Source organism: Aulonocara sp. 'chitande type north' Nkhata Bay, linkage group LG23, assembly GCF_057382095.1.
Source record: "Aulonocara sp. 'chitande type north' Nkhata Bay isolate Kocher_YH1m ecotype deep benthic linkage group LG23, A_spYH_male_GT1.1, whole genome shotgun sequence".
NCBI lineage: Eukaryota > Metazoa > Chordata > Actinopteri > Cichliformes > Cichlidae > Aulonocara > Aulonocara sp. 'chitande type north' Nkhata Bay.
The window spans coordinates 11,870,432-11,883,091 of record NC_141365.1 but is presented as its reverse complement, the minus strand read 5'-3'; the positions used below and the strand labels follow the sequence as shown (position 1 = coordinate 11,883,091).

Sequence of the window (12,660 nt, the reverse complement as noted above, 5' to 3'; positions counted from 1 at the left end):
CATCTGGACGTAACGTTTTCAGTGGGAGACTTCTTCAGTCTCAGCTGACTGCAGGTTTCCCAAATCTTATAAACAGTACATTTGCATAATAACTGAAACCAGCCCACTGGAGGAACAGTAGGCTGGGAGGTCAGTTCCTTCATCATGATTATGCAAATTCTCATGACCATTGACCAACAACCATGGCCGTGAGTACCATTCACAGAGAGTTGGGGAATGGCTGCAATCACAGCATTGTACGATGGCGAAAGATGTACCCTTAGGCCCCCTCCTCGATTCAGAGATGGTCTTTCCCTTTTCACGTAAATGGCCTCCTTGACTCCGCGCTCAAACCAGCGTTCCTCCCTGTCAAGGATGTGTACATCCTCATCATTGATGTGCCAAAAATTGTTCCACCCCAAGGATCCGGTCCCCTGAAACAAACAGAGTAACATAGTGTACGCAGTTAAGTGCCAGGAGGATTGCCAGGACATCAGGGAAACCAAACAAACTCTGGCAAAGCGGATGGCACAACACAGAAGAGCCACCTCTTCAGGCCAGGACTCTGCAATCTATTCACACCTACAGGCCAGTGGACACTCTTTCAATGATGAGGATGTACACATCCTGGACAGGTCACTTGGATGAGTGACGAAACGTTTCTCCCACTGAAAACGCTACGTCCAGATGAACAGAATCAACCTTTGGAGATTTACTTACCTGGATGATTGAGAATGCATCAAGACGACATATTTCATATTACAAACTTTGTCCTCAGGGTTTTGTTCCAGATGTCCCAGAAATGTGACTGAATGAGGACATGAATGTGTCTCCTTGACCCGCTGTGCTCTGTTTCCTCTGCAGAGGCTGAAAGCTACAGAGTCTCCAGAAAATGAGCTGCAGGCTACACTGGAGCAGCAGGTAACCTCACAGGAAGCGCCCATATCCTTTAAGTTAAAGATGAGATCATGTGGTTGCTGTTATTATGGACTTATTTCACTTCGCTCAGTTTGTTCTTATCAGTCACACCAAAGCCTCTATCAATACATCTGATCTGTGTGTGTGTGTGTGTGTGTGTGTGTGTGTGTGTGTGTGTGTGTGTGTGTCCAGTCACACAGTAAACGGATGGCAGCTTCTCCTCCTCTGATCAGCCCCGATCAGCACAGAGGTACAAACACAGACATTTAACTGTGAAAAATCAGATCGACATGCAGACTTCATGTTTCTAAGAGTAAACTGATCCTCGTCCTCCTCAGACCCAACCTGCTGTGCTGTGGTTCCTGGTCAGGAGACACTGCTCGAGATCTGCAAAGGTCGATCTGGACTGGGACTCAGTATAGTGGGAGGAAGAGACACACAGCTGGTAACACACACACACACACACACCGTGTGTAACTTTACAGTCCAGTGCTATACCTGCTTTTGTAACCAGCTGTGAGCATCAGTGATGATCTAACAGCTGTTACTGTCCGTCCTTTTAAAGTTATTAAGGATCACAAATGCTGGAAACTCCTTAAAAAGTGTCAGATTTTTAATTATTGTTTTTGCCTTTATTTGATAGTAACAGTGTAGAGAGACAGGAAAGCAGGGAGAGAGAGGGAGGGGAAGACAGCAAAGGTCCGCGGGTCAGACTCCAACCCGGGCCCATGGCACGTGGTTGCCAGCTCATCCCACTGAGCTAAACTGGCACCAAACACGCTAGATGTTCCCGTGTGCAGCTAAATTGTTTCTCCGTTTAAATAAGGTTTTTACAGAAAATAACCGGCTGACTGACAGGCAATCAGGAAAGAGTGCTGGACACACCGTTCTGTGACAGAAAGCCTGACGTTCACACTTTACCTGTAGAATCTGTGTTTAGTATTTGGTGTGAGACAGACTTGAGTGAGAGTCTCACACTCTCCTCAGCATTGAGGACGGTGCTGAGAATGCTCAGCCTTTTTCGATAATCGATTTTCTGATTAAAATCGATTTCGGCTTGAATAAAGTCATATCGATTCATTAAATCCCAAATCAATTTTTAAATATAAATGTATTTTGCCAGAAATGCCAGAATCTAAGGTTAAACCTCACAAAATTATTTCAACAACCACCAAACAGCTAAAGCAGTAAATGAGAGCAGGATTCCACAAAAAGACGTAAACACAAAGTGCGGACCCGATGCATCATAATCAGTGAAATGTCGTCTTTCTCACCCGATGGCACGTACCCAGACGTGTACGTACAGGTGGAGCTGAAAGCCGACAGCTCACAGATTCTGAAGCTGCAGGTTTAGTCACTCTCCAATTAAAGTTGACTGAACCAGCAGCAAAAGAAGATCCAAACTACGCTTCACATTTCGCTTCACATAAACATCGACATGAATTCCCTCTTAGTTTTGCTATTTTGCTTCCACCACGATAAAATCACACTTCCTGCACAGCTCTTTCTCTCTCTGTCAGTGTACTTCAAGAACAGTTTCCCATCTCAAATCTCTGTTTTCTGAATTATTTGCTTGGTTAATACCCACCAGTCATAAATGATCAGAATTATAACATTTCTATAAATGACAAACTGGAGGACTATGATCAAATCTGGAGGTCACTCACTGAGTATCTGGAAACTATGGACAAACAAGAAACTACTATGTGGGCTTTACCCTAGGTTATAACAAAGTGATAGCACTCTGGGATCAGGGAAGGGTGTGGGGAGGGAGATTTTTTTTTTTTTGTTGTTGTTGTTGTTGTTTGGCTTTTTCTACCGTCTTGGTTGTCTGTTTCATTTTTTGTTGTTGTTGTTTTCCCCCTTTCTTGGTGATAAAAATATAAAAATTAAGCAATGAGAGCCCATGGGGCATTTTTGTAATCGTTACTTGTGCTTCACTGTAAAAATATTTGAAGAGAGAGAGAGAGAGATTATAATATTTCTAAATGTCGGAGTCAAAATTGAATCGAATCGGATCAGGACCTTGTGAATTGGAATCAAATCAATTCTAGAAATCAGTGACGATACCCATCCTTACTGTTTAACATGAAGCCAGGACAGCGTTCCACTCTGATGATGAAGATCAGTCTTCTTCATCTTCAGTTCATGAACAGACTCTAGCCAGGCCTCACCCTCTCTTCTTGTTTCTCCACTAGGATGCCATCATGATCCACGAGGTGTACGAAGAAGGAGCTGCAGCCAGAGATGGGCGTCTGTGGGCCGGAGACCAGATACTGGAGGTATTCACAGACACAGCACCACCCACGGGAGGAGGCGCCCATCTACCTGTCATTACATCATTAACAGGATGTATACGAGCCATAACGTTAGCTGGCGAATGTAGTTACTGCTCACAGTAGGAGGTCCGACCTTCTGCAGAGTCGTCAAAAACTCAGTTGGATCAAAAAGATATTTAGATTTGAAAGTTGAATCTAATGTTGTCTGCTCAGAAACTAACCTGCTTCAGCTCCCCCTGCTCAAACACAGCTCATACATCCACCGTCTGTGTGTGTGTGTGTGTGTGTGTGTGTGTGTGTGTGTGTGTGTGTGTGTAGGTGAATGAAGTGGATCTCCGCGGGGCGTCCCACGAGGAGGCGATCGCCGCCCTGCGTCAGACACCGGCTAAGGTCCGTCTGACAGTCCTGAGGGACGAGGCTCAGTACAGAGATGAGGAGAACCTGGACGTCTTTAAGGTGGAGCTGCAGAAGAAGAGCGGCAGAGGGCTGGGGCTCAGCATCGTCGGGAAGAGGTCCGCATTAAAAAAAAAAAAAAAAAAACCTGTCAGGAAAATTAAGGAAGTCATGAGATCTGATTTTAGGAGGATTACGTCTCATTTTTGATTATAACGACAGGAAAACATCAGAGTTAAATCTGTTTCTGCTTAAAGTTTGTCTTGGAACGTTTTTTTGATTACAGATGAGAAAATGTCGTCTGTCTGTCTGTCTGTCTGTCCGTCCCAGGAGTGGCAGCGGTGTGTTTATCTCAGAGGTGGTCAGAGGGGGCGCCGCTGAGCTGGACGGCCGGCTGATGCAGGGAGATCAGATTCTGTCAGTGAATGGTGATGACGCGAGACATGCTTCCCAGGAAGCTGTGGCTGCCATCCTGAAGGTGCTGAACAGTACTGTGAGCGTTTACTGCAGTAACACTGATCTGTAGAAGTACTGATACTACATTTAATCAGAAGCACATGCTGAGGCGGAGCTTTTTATTTCACGCACTAACAGATCATTTTCATTGGCCGGTCACTAGAAGTGAGAGATTTCTGTGTTTCACTGACAGACCTAAAAAAAATCAGTTTACTGGATTCAGATTGTTCCACAAACACTAAAGAGGCGGTGCATGAACGTGTTTCTTCACGTAGAAAAAGTAAAATTTCGAGGACACAAAGAGTGCACGAGGAATTCAGGGAACATGTTCCAGCACTTTCTCTTCCAACACTGCTGCTCGGTCTTTACCACGCTACCTGAATCCAACTCTGAAAGCAGACTTTTTATTGTGTGCTTCTGCTGCTGAAATCATTTCAGAGTTAACACAGAGCTGCAGGAATGCGTTAGCATCCCTCACTTCCTGTTTCCCCGCATGGATGTGGATGTTTCACTTATTTGCAGCCCTGTAACACAACAGTAAATTCCTCCCGCTGTTAAAGCTTTCCACGACTTCGCTCAAAGTCAGCGTCACACTTTTTTTGAGATGATCTCAAATTGATGCAAACTTCAGCGCTAGTTTACCATAAAAGTCTTTACTGCAGCTCTGAGGTGGTCTGGTTTAACGTGTGTGTGTGTTTGTGTGTGTGTGTCCATCCTGCAGTGTGCTCGGGGTCCTGTCCTGTTGGAGCTCGGCCGACTCAAAGCTGCCTCCTGGATCACATCCAGACGTAACTCACATGGGAGCCAGGTGTGAGAGAGTTCAGATTTATGATGGTCCCTAACACTGTAAGATAAGCAATACTACAAGCCCAAAGATACAAAATCCCAACAATCAGATCGCCATGAGCAAGATCTTGGTGGTAGTGGGAAGGAAAAACTCCCTTTTAACAGGAAGAAACCTCCAGCAGAACCAGGCTCGGGGAGGGGCGACCGTCAGTAGGGAAAGAGGAGAGAAGAAGAGCACAGAGAGACGGGTTCATTAAATCAGAGTTTAGCCCTTTCTGTTTTTTTGTTTGTGCTTATGTTAGTCAGGACACCTGAGCAGGGATTCAAACCAGCAGGCTTGGATGGCTCACCAGCTTTTCCTTCTGCTCCTCTCACCCACAATGACCCACCCCGGGTCTGAGTTCATTCTGGAACAGAGCGCCAGGATTGTCCTGATCTCAGCTTTAACAAAATAAACCTGCTTCCTGTGTAAACTGTAAAGCGATGATGGACATGCCTCCTCACCTGGGAGCACCTGAACTAGATTTTCTTTCTCTGACATGGCGAGCAGCGTGAGCTGATATGACACTTCCTGTTTCAGATGAGTCACGCCAGCACAAACAGCTCAGGCGTTCCAGCTCCGTCCCTCACACAGTCACCTGAGCCATCTGACCCCCCAACTTCAAGCCTGCCCCTCAATAACAACGCCGAGCCCACTGGTGAAATCACTTCCTCCACCTCAGGTAGACACATGTGATTGGTCAGAGTGATGCAAATGTGTTGATTACAGAGAGAGCACTGATCGCGTTTTCTCTGCTGTGTGTGCAGGGCTCGACGAAGGCATCCGAACAGTGGAGATCACCAGGGTAATGACCTCACATGCACATACAAACACACTGTAGGTCACCTGACCTCTGATCCCTGGATTGCTGTAAAATAAAAACTCACATGAATAGTGCAGACCAGATGTCACTGTCACCGCACAGTGAGAAGGTCTGCGTCCACCTTTTATTTTATATTTTTATTTCCATCAAACCACAAGAAAAAACAAAAACAGTGAGTCCTGGATAAGAAAGACCCGTAGCTGTGATTTCATGGTTAAAGCTAGATGTCATTCTGCTCTCCTTTTATTCTTCCACCCGTGTATCTCAGGGTCTCGGCGACTCCCTTGGGGTGAGTGTAGCAGGAGGGAAGGGCAGTCCTCTGGGTGACATCCCCATCTTCATCGCCATGATTCAGGCCAGCGGAGTTGCTGCTAAAACCCACCAGCTCAAGGTGACTGAGACCACCTTTTCCACCTGAAAGCTGCACCCACCAACCATGTGAAAAAAACAGGCTGAAACCAAACTTTAGTCTCACTGTAGCTGTGTGGGTGTGCAGGCGGGGAGCAGACTTCGTCACAGGGCCACGATGCCCCCCTAAAGCAAAAGTTGGATCAGTTCTAAGTATAAAGGCTTGGTTTAAGGGTAGGAGGAGGCTGGAGAGATGAGGCCGTCTCCAGGAAGTGATGGAAACGTGTCTCTCTGTGTTTTCAGGTGGGAGACAGGATCGTCAGTGTTAACGGGCAGTCTGTGGACGGCCTGTCTCACAGCGAGGTTGTGGCCATGCTGAAGAACAGCTACGGAAACATCAGCCTGCAGGTAAAACATGCCTGGCACACCTGTACACGGGGAGGACTGTGAGAATGCAGGTGGTGAGCAATACTCCAGCATGTGACCCACTATTACAGCAGATTTACTGGAAAACTGAGGCGGGCAACAGGGTCAGGCCAAGTAATGTCTGCAACTGTTGGGGGGGGGGGTGCACTGGAGTCTGGACTACACACACTGTGCATTCTTCCTCTGATTGGAGGAGAAAGTAAAACAATAAAAAGAACCACCACTGTGGAACGCCTTTTGGTTCAAAAACACTTGTGAGCACTTGTGACCCACAGTGAGCTTGTTAATGCCCCCTGAAGCCAGAGGGTGGAAGTTCATCCACTGCCTGATCTTTGCCCGACAAACCTAAGACGCAGCAATGAGCTGATAACACACAGAGAGATTTTACTCTCCGTGTGTTATCAGAAGTTTGTTTTATTTGTGAGCATCACAGGAAGAACATGGAAGCCCGGGTGAGACGTTCTGGATCACTCGATGGGAAAGTCTCTCTACAACACCAGAGCCTCCGGAGCTCATGATTAGCTTCTCGACAGCATCATCATTAATCAGTGTGTGTGCACCCAAATGACATGAAGTAAATACTGCCTGCGTTCCCCAGTGTTTGTGCTGCTTTGGGATTTGTTCATAAAACGCCCTTTTACTGTCACGTTCGTCACTCGGGGGATAAAAATGTTCAGTAAAGAGAGAGGTCTGTCACGTGTTTACATTCAGAGCACACATGAACTATTCTGATTTCTCTTTGGGTGTGTGTGTGTGTGTGTGTGTTTGTGTGTGTGCGCTTCTCAGGTGGTGGCGGACACCAACATCAGCGCCATCGTCTCACAGGTGGAAAGTCTGACCAGCAGCTCCATTCCCTCGGACAACACTGACACACACACAGCAGAGCCTGAGTGAGTACACACACACACACTCAGGAGTAATGACAGGAAGTACTGATCTGACCCAGAGTCTCTCCTCCCCCTCCTCGTCAGCGGTCCACGGCCTCGCAGCATCAGCCTAGAAAAAGGTTCAGAGGGGCTCGGCTTCAGCATCGTCGGTGGCTTCGGCAGTCCGCACGGAGACCTGCCGATCTACGTGAAGACAGTCTTCAGCAAGGTCAGGACCCGTCTCTGTCTGATGATGTCACGTGCTGCGAGGCACTGGGAATGTAAACGTGCTGCGTGTCGGCTGATTTCAGGGCGCGGCAGCGGCGGACGGGCGTCTGAAACGAGGCGATCAGATCCTGGCGGTGAACGGAGAGAGTCTGCAGGGAGCGACGCACGAACAGGCCGTTGCCATCCTGAAAAAACAGAGAGGAACGGTCACGCTGGATGTCCTGTCATAACACACGTCTGCTCACACACCTGCACACACACACGGAGCTCCTGCTGCGACGCACACGCTCAGACTCCTGGACAACAACTCTGAACCCCAACACGCAAAAAATTGACAAAAGAAACGGTGTCAGACACACACACGCGCGCACGCACACTTCCTGTGCACGGGTTGGTGGGTTTTGGCCTTCTTTACATGTTAAACAGAGCTTCTCAACCTCTGGGTCTGGGCGCCACATTGGGTCTCAGCTGATGTGTTCGTGCTTGCTGTTTGGATCTAAAGTAAACTTCCCGCGCTGTAGTTTTCACGCTGTAATATTTAATCCTTAAACAGGCATGCCCACGCTTTCTAAAATACCACAAATCAAAGAGCTCCTAAACAGATAATAAAGTGTAGTTACCTTGCTCTTGTCCACCCTCTTGGACTGCAGTTGGTGGTCCTTCCAGATGCGCCTTCGGGAGCAGTAACTCATCTTTGAAGCGCTGCTGGTGAGTTATTTTGCATCTGCAGAATCAGCGGTCACAAACCTGCTCACAGAATAATGGCTGTGAGCAGCGTAGCAGCTCGATCCAAAATACCGCCAGATCAATGTTCTGCCCCCCCCTTTCATCTTTACTACAATAACGAGCAGGTCGGTCTGACACCACCCAGCTCAAGCTGTCCTCGACTGTGCAGCAACACGAGTGGCTCATTTGTTTCTCACTGGGTGCTGATTGACTGATTTTGCAGTTAAAGCATTTTTCCAGAACCGGGACGACCATCACCAAGGATGTGTAAGTGGAGTCTGCCCAAGGGTAGCTGAACCTGGTCAGCCTGCCTAGTTCGAGAGAATGAGAACGAGAAGGAATTAATTGATTGCTAATAAACTGATCTCGCACCACGTTGTTCTCAGGTAGAGATAAAAACGAGTCAGCTGATATCCTGTAGCATCAATTCTGTCCTGTAATCGTGGAACCGACCCAACCCAACTACAAAATCTGATGTCATAACCCAGAACCAGGTTGAGAAGCTCTGCTGTTATTTATCCTTTGATCGACACAACGCTCCGTACTGACGGAGGCATGGCCAAATCAGCCTGCACTAACTGATACTAACTGAGACACGGACTGATGGGAAACCTTTCACGAATGGAACCAGAGGAACAAAAAGGGAAAGATGTGGCTGATGTTAGCCTAGCATCTCTTCTGTGGTCCACTGTTAGCCGTGTAGTAGCCGTTATTGTAAAAGTGAAGACCGATGTGGAGCGTAACGCCGCTGACTGTCAGCTTCCCTTTTTTTTTTTTTTTTTTTTTTTTTCTGCCATCACAACCAGCCAAACATGAAAGAAACAGCTGCTAGCCTTTAGTTTCATCCTCATATTGGCTCTATACCTGTGATTTTCCACTCCAAACCTTTTTTTTCATTTTTAAGAACTTTCATTTGGGTCTAAAAGCACCTTTTCACCGCAGGAACTCAAACAATGCACAATCTGGAGCAAACATTTACAAGAGCAGGCTCCAGTGGTCCTTTCAGACTTTAACCAATCAGCATGCAAGGAAGCCGAGCCAGAAAGCACAATGTTTCCCTAAACCTAATCAAACTGTAGCTGGACATATATTTTAAAATAACTAACTGTAAACACCAAGTCTGAAAATAATTCCACTTCCTGTTTGATGGTTTCATCCACGACAACCTGCAACTCATGTTGCTATGTTTGGACTGCAACATAAACAACACATAGTTATGTGACTGGCCAGTTCAAATATTTGAGCTTCATTAATAAGATCTTTAAAGAACTTCACTTTTAGTTTTATAGCTTAAAGGTGTGCAACAGACAGATGGGAAACTCTAAGGGGGTGGGGGTGTCTCCTGGCAGTTAGACCCTGGTTCCTGCTGTGGAAAAGGTTCGTGTTTAGATCTGAAAATTACAGTCATCGTTGGGTTTTAATTACTGTTTTGTTATTTTGTCAAGTATTGAGCAAGAAAAGTGGCCAAAAACCTCCTTATGAAAAAATATAAACCTGTAAGAGCTGAAATCTATAAACTTGTTTCCACATAAATCGTAGAAGATGGGAAGAGACTAATAACACAAAGTTTGTCTAGAAATGAGGAAACTGTTTCTTGCCAACATCGCCATCTAATAGAAAATGTTGTGTCCTAAAAACCTGCAAACTGTTCACTCAAAATCTGGAAAATGAAAACAGTGGGCGTGAAGCTCATTTAAAATATCCCTTCATAACAGAGGTATATTTATTTTTGATTCCTTTTTATTTATTAGAGTGCTTCCACTGTATTTCTGTTGTTTAGCCAAACATGTTAAACGGTGCCATCATTTGATACCATCATATATCCTCTGTTTCCACGTACGCTAACTGCTGAACAGAGCACACACAAGCATACCGATGTGAAACTCCCGCTATCTTCCACTGAGTTCATGCAACACTTTATAGAACATGTAAACATGTCTGTCTCCATGGAGACTCTCAGGACTTGGTGGGTATGGAGACTCCTGTCGCCCCTGGCAACAGATACAGTGTCTTCCACATTGTAGTTGAAGGAGACGTGAATAAAAGCATCGGGCCGACATTCAGTGAAATCCTTGCGTTCTCCGTCATGTTCTTTTCTTTGCTGCGGTCAGTCATAGCAGCAATCTGCTACTGATCTCTGCAGTCATGAGGAGGTGTCAACTAGCGACCACAAGCAACCTCCTGCAACCGGTGGTTACCGTGGCGTTCCTGACCGGTCTTTAGGCCTTGCGTTCTGAACCCTCTCACCTCTGAGTATAAGCAAAGAATATCGGCTGTTTTCACTCAGGTGTGCATAAAAGTCACACTGAGCAGCTTTTTTTCTGGTTTCTTCTCCATGAGGAGTCTGTCCTGTGTTACCAGCTCTGTAAAACAGCAGAAGCTAACTTGAGAAAGTGTGGAAACTGGACAAGAGCTTTCCCCAGAGCTGCCACAGGCCTTCAAATTCAGGTCTGCTGGTGGCAGATAACTGCAGCTATCTGCAAGTTGCAAATCTGCAAGTTGCAAATTGCAACCAATAAACTTCTAATATTAATTCTCATCCAGAATCCAGATCTTCTCATTCAACAAATATGAGTAGAGCTCTCAGTTTAATCCCTTTCATTAAATACCCAGTATTTATGAGCAGCTGTCCTGAAGTGCTAAGAAACTCAGTTTGTTTTAGACTGAGAACACGACGATCCAACTGAATGTCAGCATTTTGCTTTGAATGGTTTCCTACTGTGCAGGTAGCTGTTTGTAGCTGCGCATCTTCGTCTGACTCAAGTGTTTAGCAGCAGCTGAGCACCGGCCTCAGCAGCATCCTGTACTTTATACATATCAATCAAATGCAAAATACTTTATGTTCAACTTTTACTTTGTCATAATTATTGTCTTAATTTTTTGGTACTTCATATGCAAATGCCAGAGTAGATGAAATCTAATTTATTTTTGATCTTGTTGAGAATTAACAATGTATTTTTGTTGCTGTTGTGTTGTTATGAGCACTAATATGTCCGAATATCAGAAATCAGAGTGGAAACCTGCAGCTTTGGTCTGCTAGCGCTTCCTTGTTATTCTGCATCATTTCTTAATCATGTTCTCAGAAGTTGTTGAGAAAATTTGTTTGATTTCAAATAAATAACAGATAATAGATCCAAACTGACTTTGAAGGACTGTTTTACTGTATGATTCTCAGTTCAAAATGATCTGTAGCCAATCAGAAGAAAGCGTTGTTTTTTGTTTTTTACTGCTGGCAGGTCAGCAGTCGAGATTTATTTCATGAAGCTGAAATATTGGTAATGACTCAGAGAACAACCAGAAGTTTGAAACCGAATGAGGTTTGTACTAGTATGTACAATATACTTGTTTTTCATTAGCTGTTCACTAGCCATTCAAATCAAATCACTTTTATTGTCACATCACATGTGCAGGTACATTGGTACAGCACATGTGAGTGAAATTCTTGTGTGCGAGCTTCACAAGCAACAGAGTTGTGCAAAATACAATAATGTAAACAAGCAAAATACAAGAATGGCTACATCTGAAACTAATAAATATATGTACAATATATAATAGTATATGCATTTCTGGACGTGTATACTAAATATTTTTCTACGTGTGTGTGTGTGTGTACACATATTTTACAAATTAAATAGAGTAAACTATAAATAAAATATATAAAAATATACAGAGTTGAGACATGTGCAAAACAGTGGCATTACTGTACAGTATGGAGTGCATAATGTTAAAGTTCCGGTAGTGAAGGTGAGGTGTCTATGACGTGTTCAGCAGTCTGATGGCCTGGTGGAAGAAGCTGTCTCTCAGTCTGCTGGTACGGGACCGGATGCTGCAGAACCTCCTTCCTGATGGAAGTAGTCTGAACAGTTTATGGCTGGGGTGACTGGAGTCCTTGATGATCCTCCCCGCTTTCCTCAGGCACCGCTTCCTGTAGATGTCTTGGAGGGAGGGAAGCTCACCTCCAATTATCCGTTCAGAGCACCGCACTACTCGCTGGAGTAGTGAGTTACTGAGTCTACTCAGTACAATTCATTTTATCTCAGGCTAGTTTTTTCAGGCTGGTTTTGCTCATTTCAGTTTACCTTTTGGTTTTTGAATTGTTTCGTTTTCAAAGCCACTTTCAGTAACTGGGGATCAGGTGCCTGGTCCACATTGGACCAGTGAGGTAACAGTCTGCTGTGGTGAAGAGAGAGCTGAGCTGGGAAGCATCAATTTACCAGTCAATCGATCTTCATAATCTTATCTATGGTCATGAGTTCAAAGTAGTGACAAAATTAAATTAGATCACAGAAATTACCAGCAGAAATATGGAAGTATTTGTTTGAACACAACACAATACACAACATTTTTACAGGAATCCTCAGTGTCATTAAAGAAAACACCACACCCTCAGCA

At 45.1% G+C, this 12,660-nt stretch overlaps 1 protein-coding gene across 7 annotated transcripts in view; it reads left to right on the top strand.

Annotated features, from left to right (window-relative positions):
- patj (PATJ crumbs cell polarity complex component) overlaps positions 1–7,849 on the top strand; it is an 85,368-nt gene extending 77,519 nt beyond the window's left edge. For all 7 annotated transcript variants that reach the window (XM_086283855.1, XM_086283854.1, XM_086283857.1 and 4 more), the window contains 14 exons: positions 844–900; positions 1,090–1,147; positions 1,236–1,342; positions 3,096–3,179; positions 3,495–3,688; positions 3,900–4,047; positions 4,747–4,833; positions 5,392–5,533; positions 5,619–5,656; positions 5,943–6,065; positions 6,326–6,430; positions 7,235–7,338; positions 7,420–7,543; positions 7,626–7,849. In XM_086283855.1, the coding sequence (XP_086139981.1) occupies positions 844–900; positions 1,090–1,147; positions 1,236–1,342; positions 3,096–3,179; positions 3,495–3,688; positions 3,900–4,047; positions 4,747–4,833; positions 5,392–5,533; positions 5,619–5,656; positions 5,943–6,065; positions 6,326–6,430; positions 7,235–7,338; positions 7,420–7,543; positions 7,626–7,772 (1,518 nt within the window). In that variant the 3' untranslated portion in view covers positions 7,773–7,849. The remainder of the gene's footprint in view (positions 1–843; positions 901–1,089; positions 1,148–1,235; positions 1,343–3,095; positions 3,180–3,494; positions 3,689–3,899; positions 4,048–4,746; positions 4,834–5,391; positions 5,534–5,618; positions 5,657–5,942; positions 6,066–6,325; positions 6,431–7,234; positions 7,339–7,419; positions 7,544–7,625) is intronic.
- Positions 7,850–12,660: the final 4,811 nt, after the last annotated feature.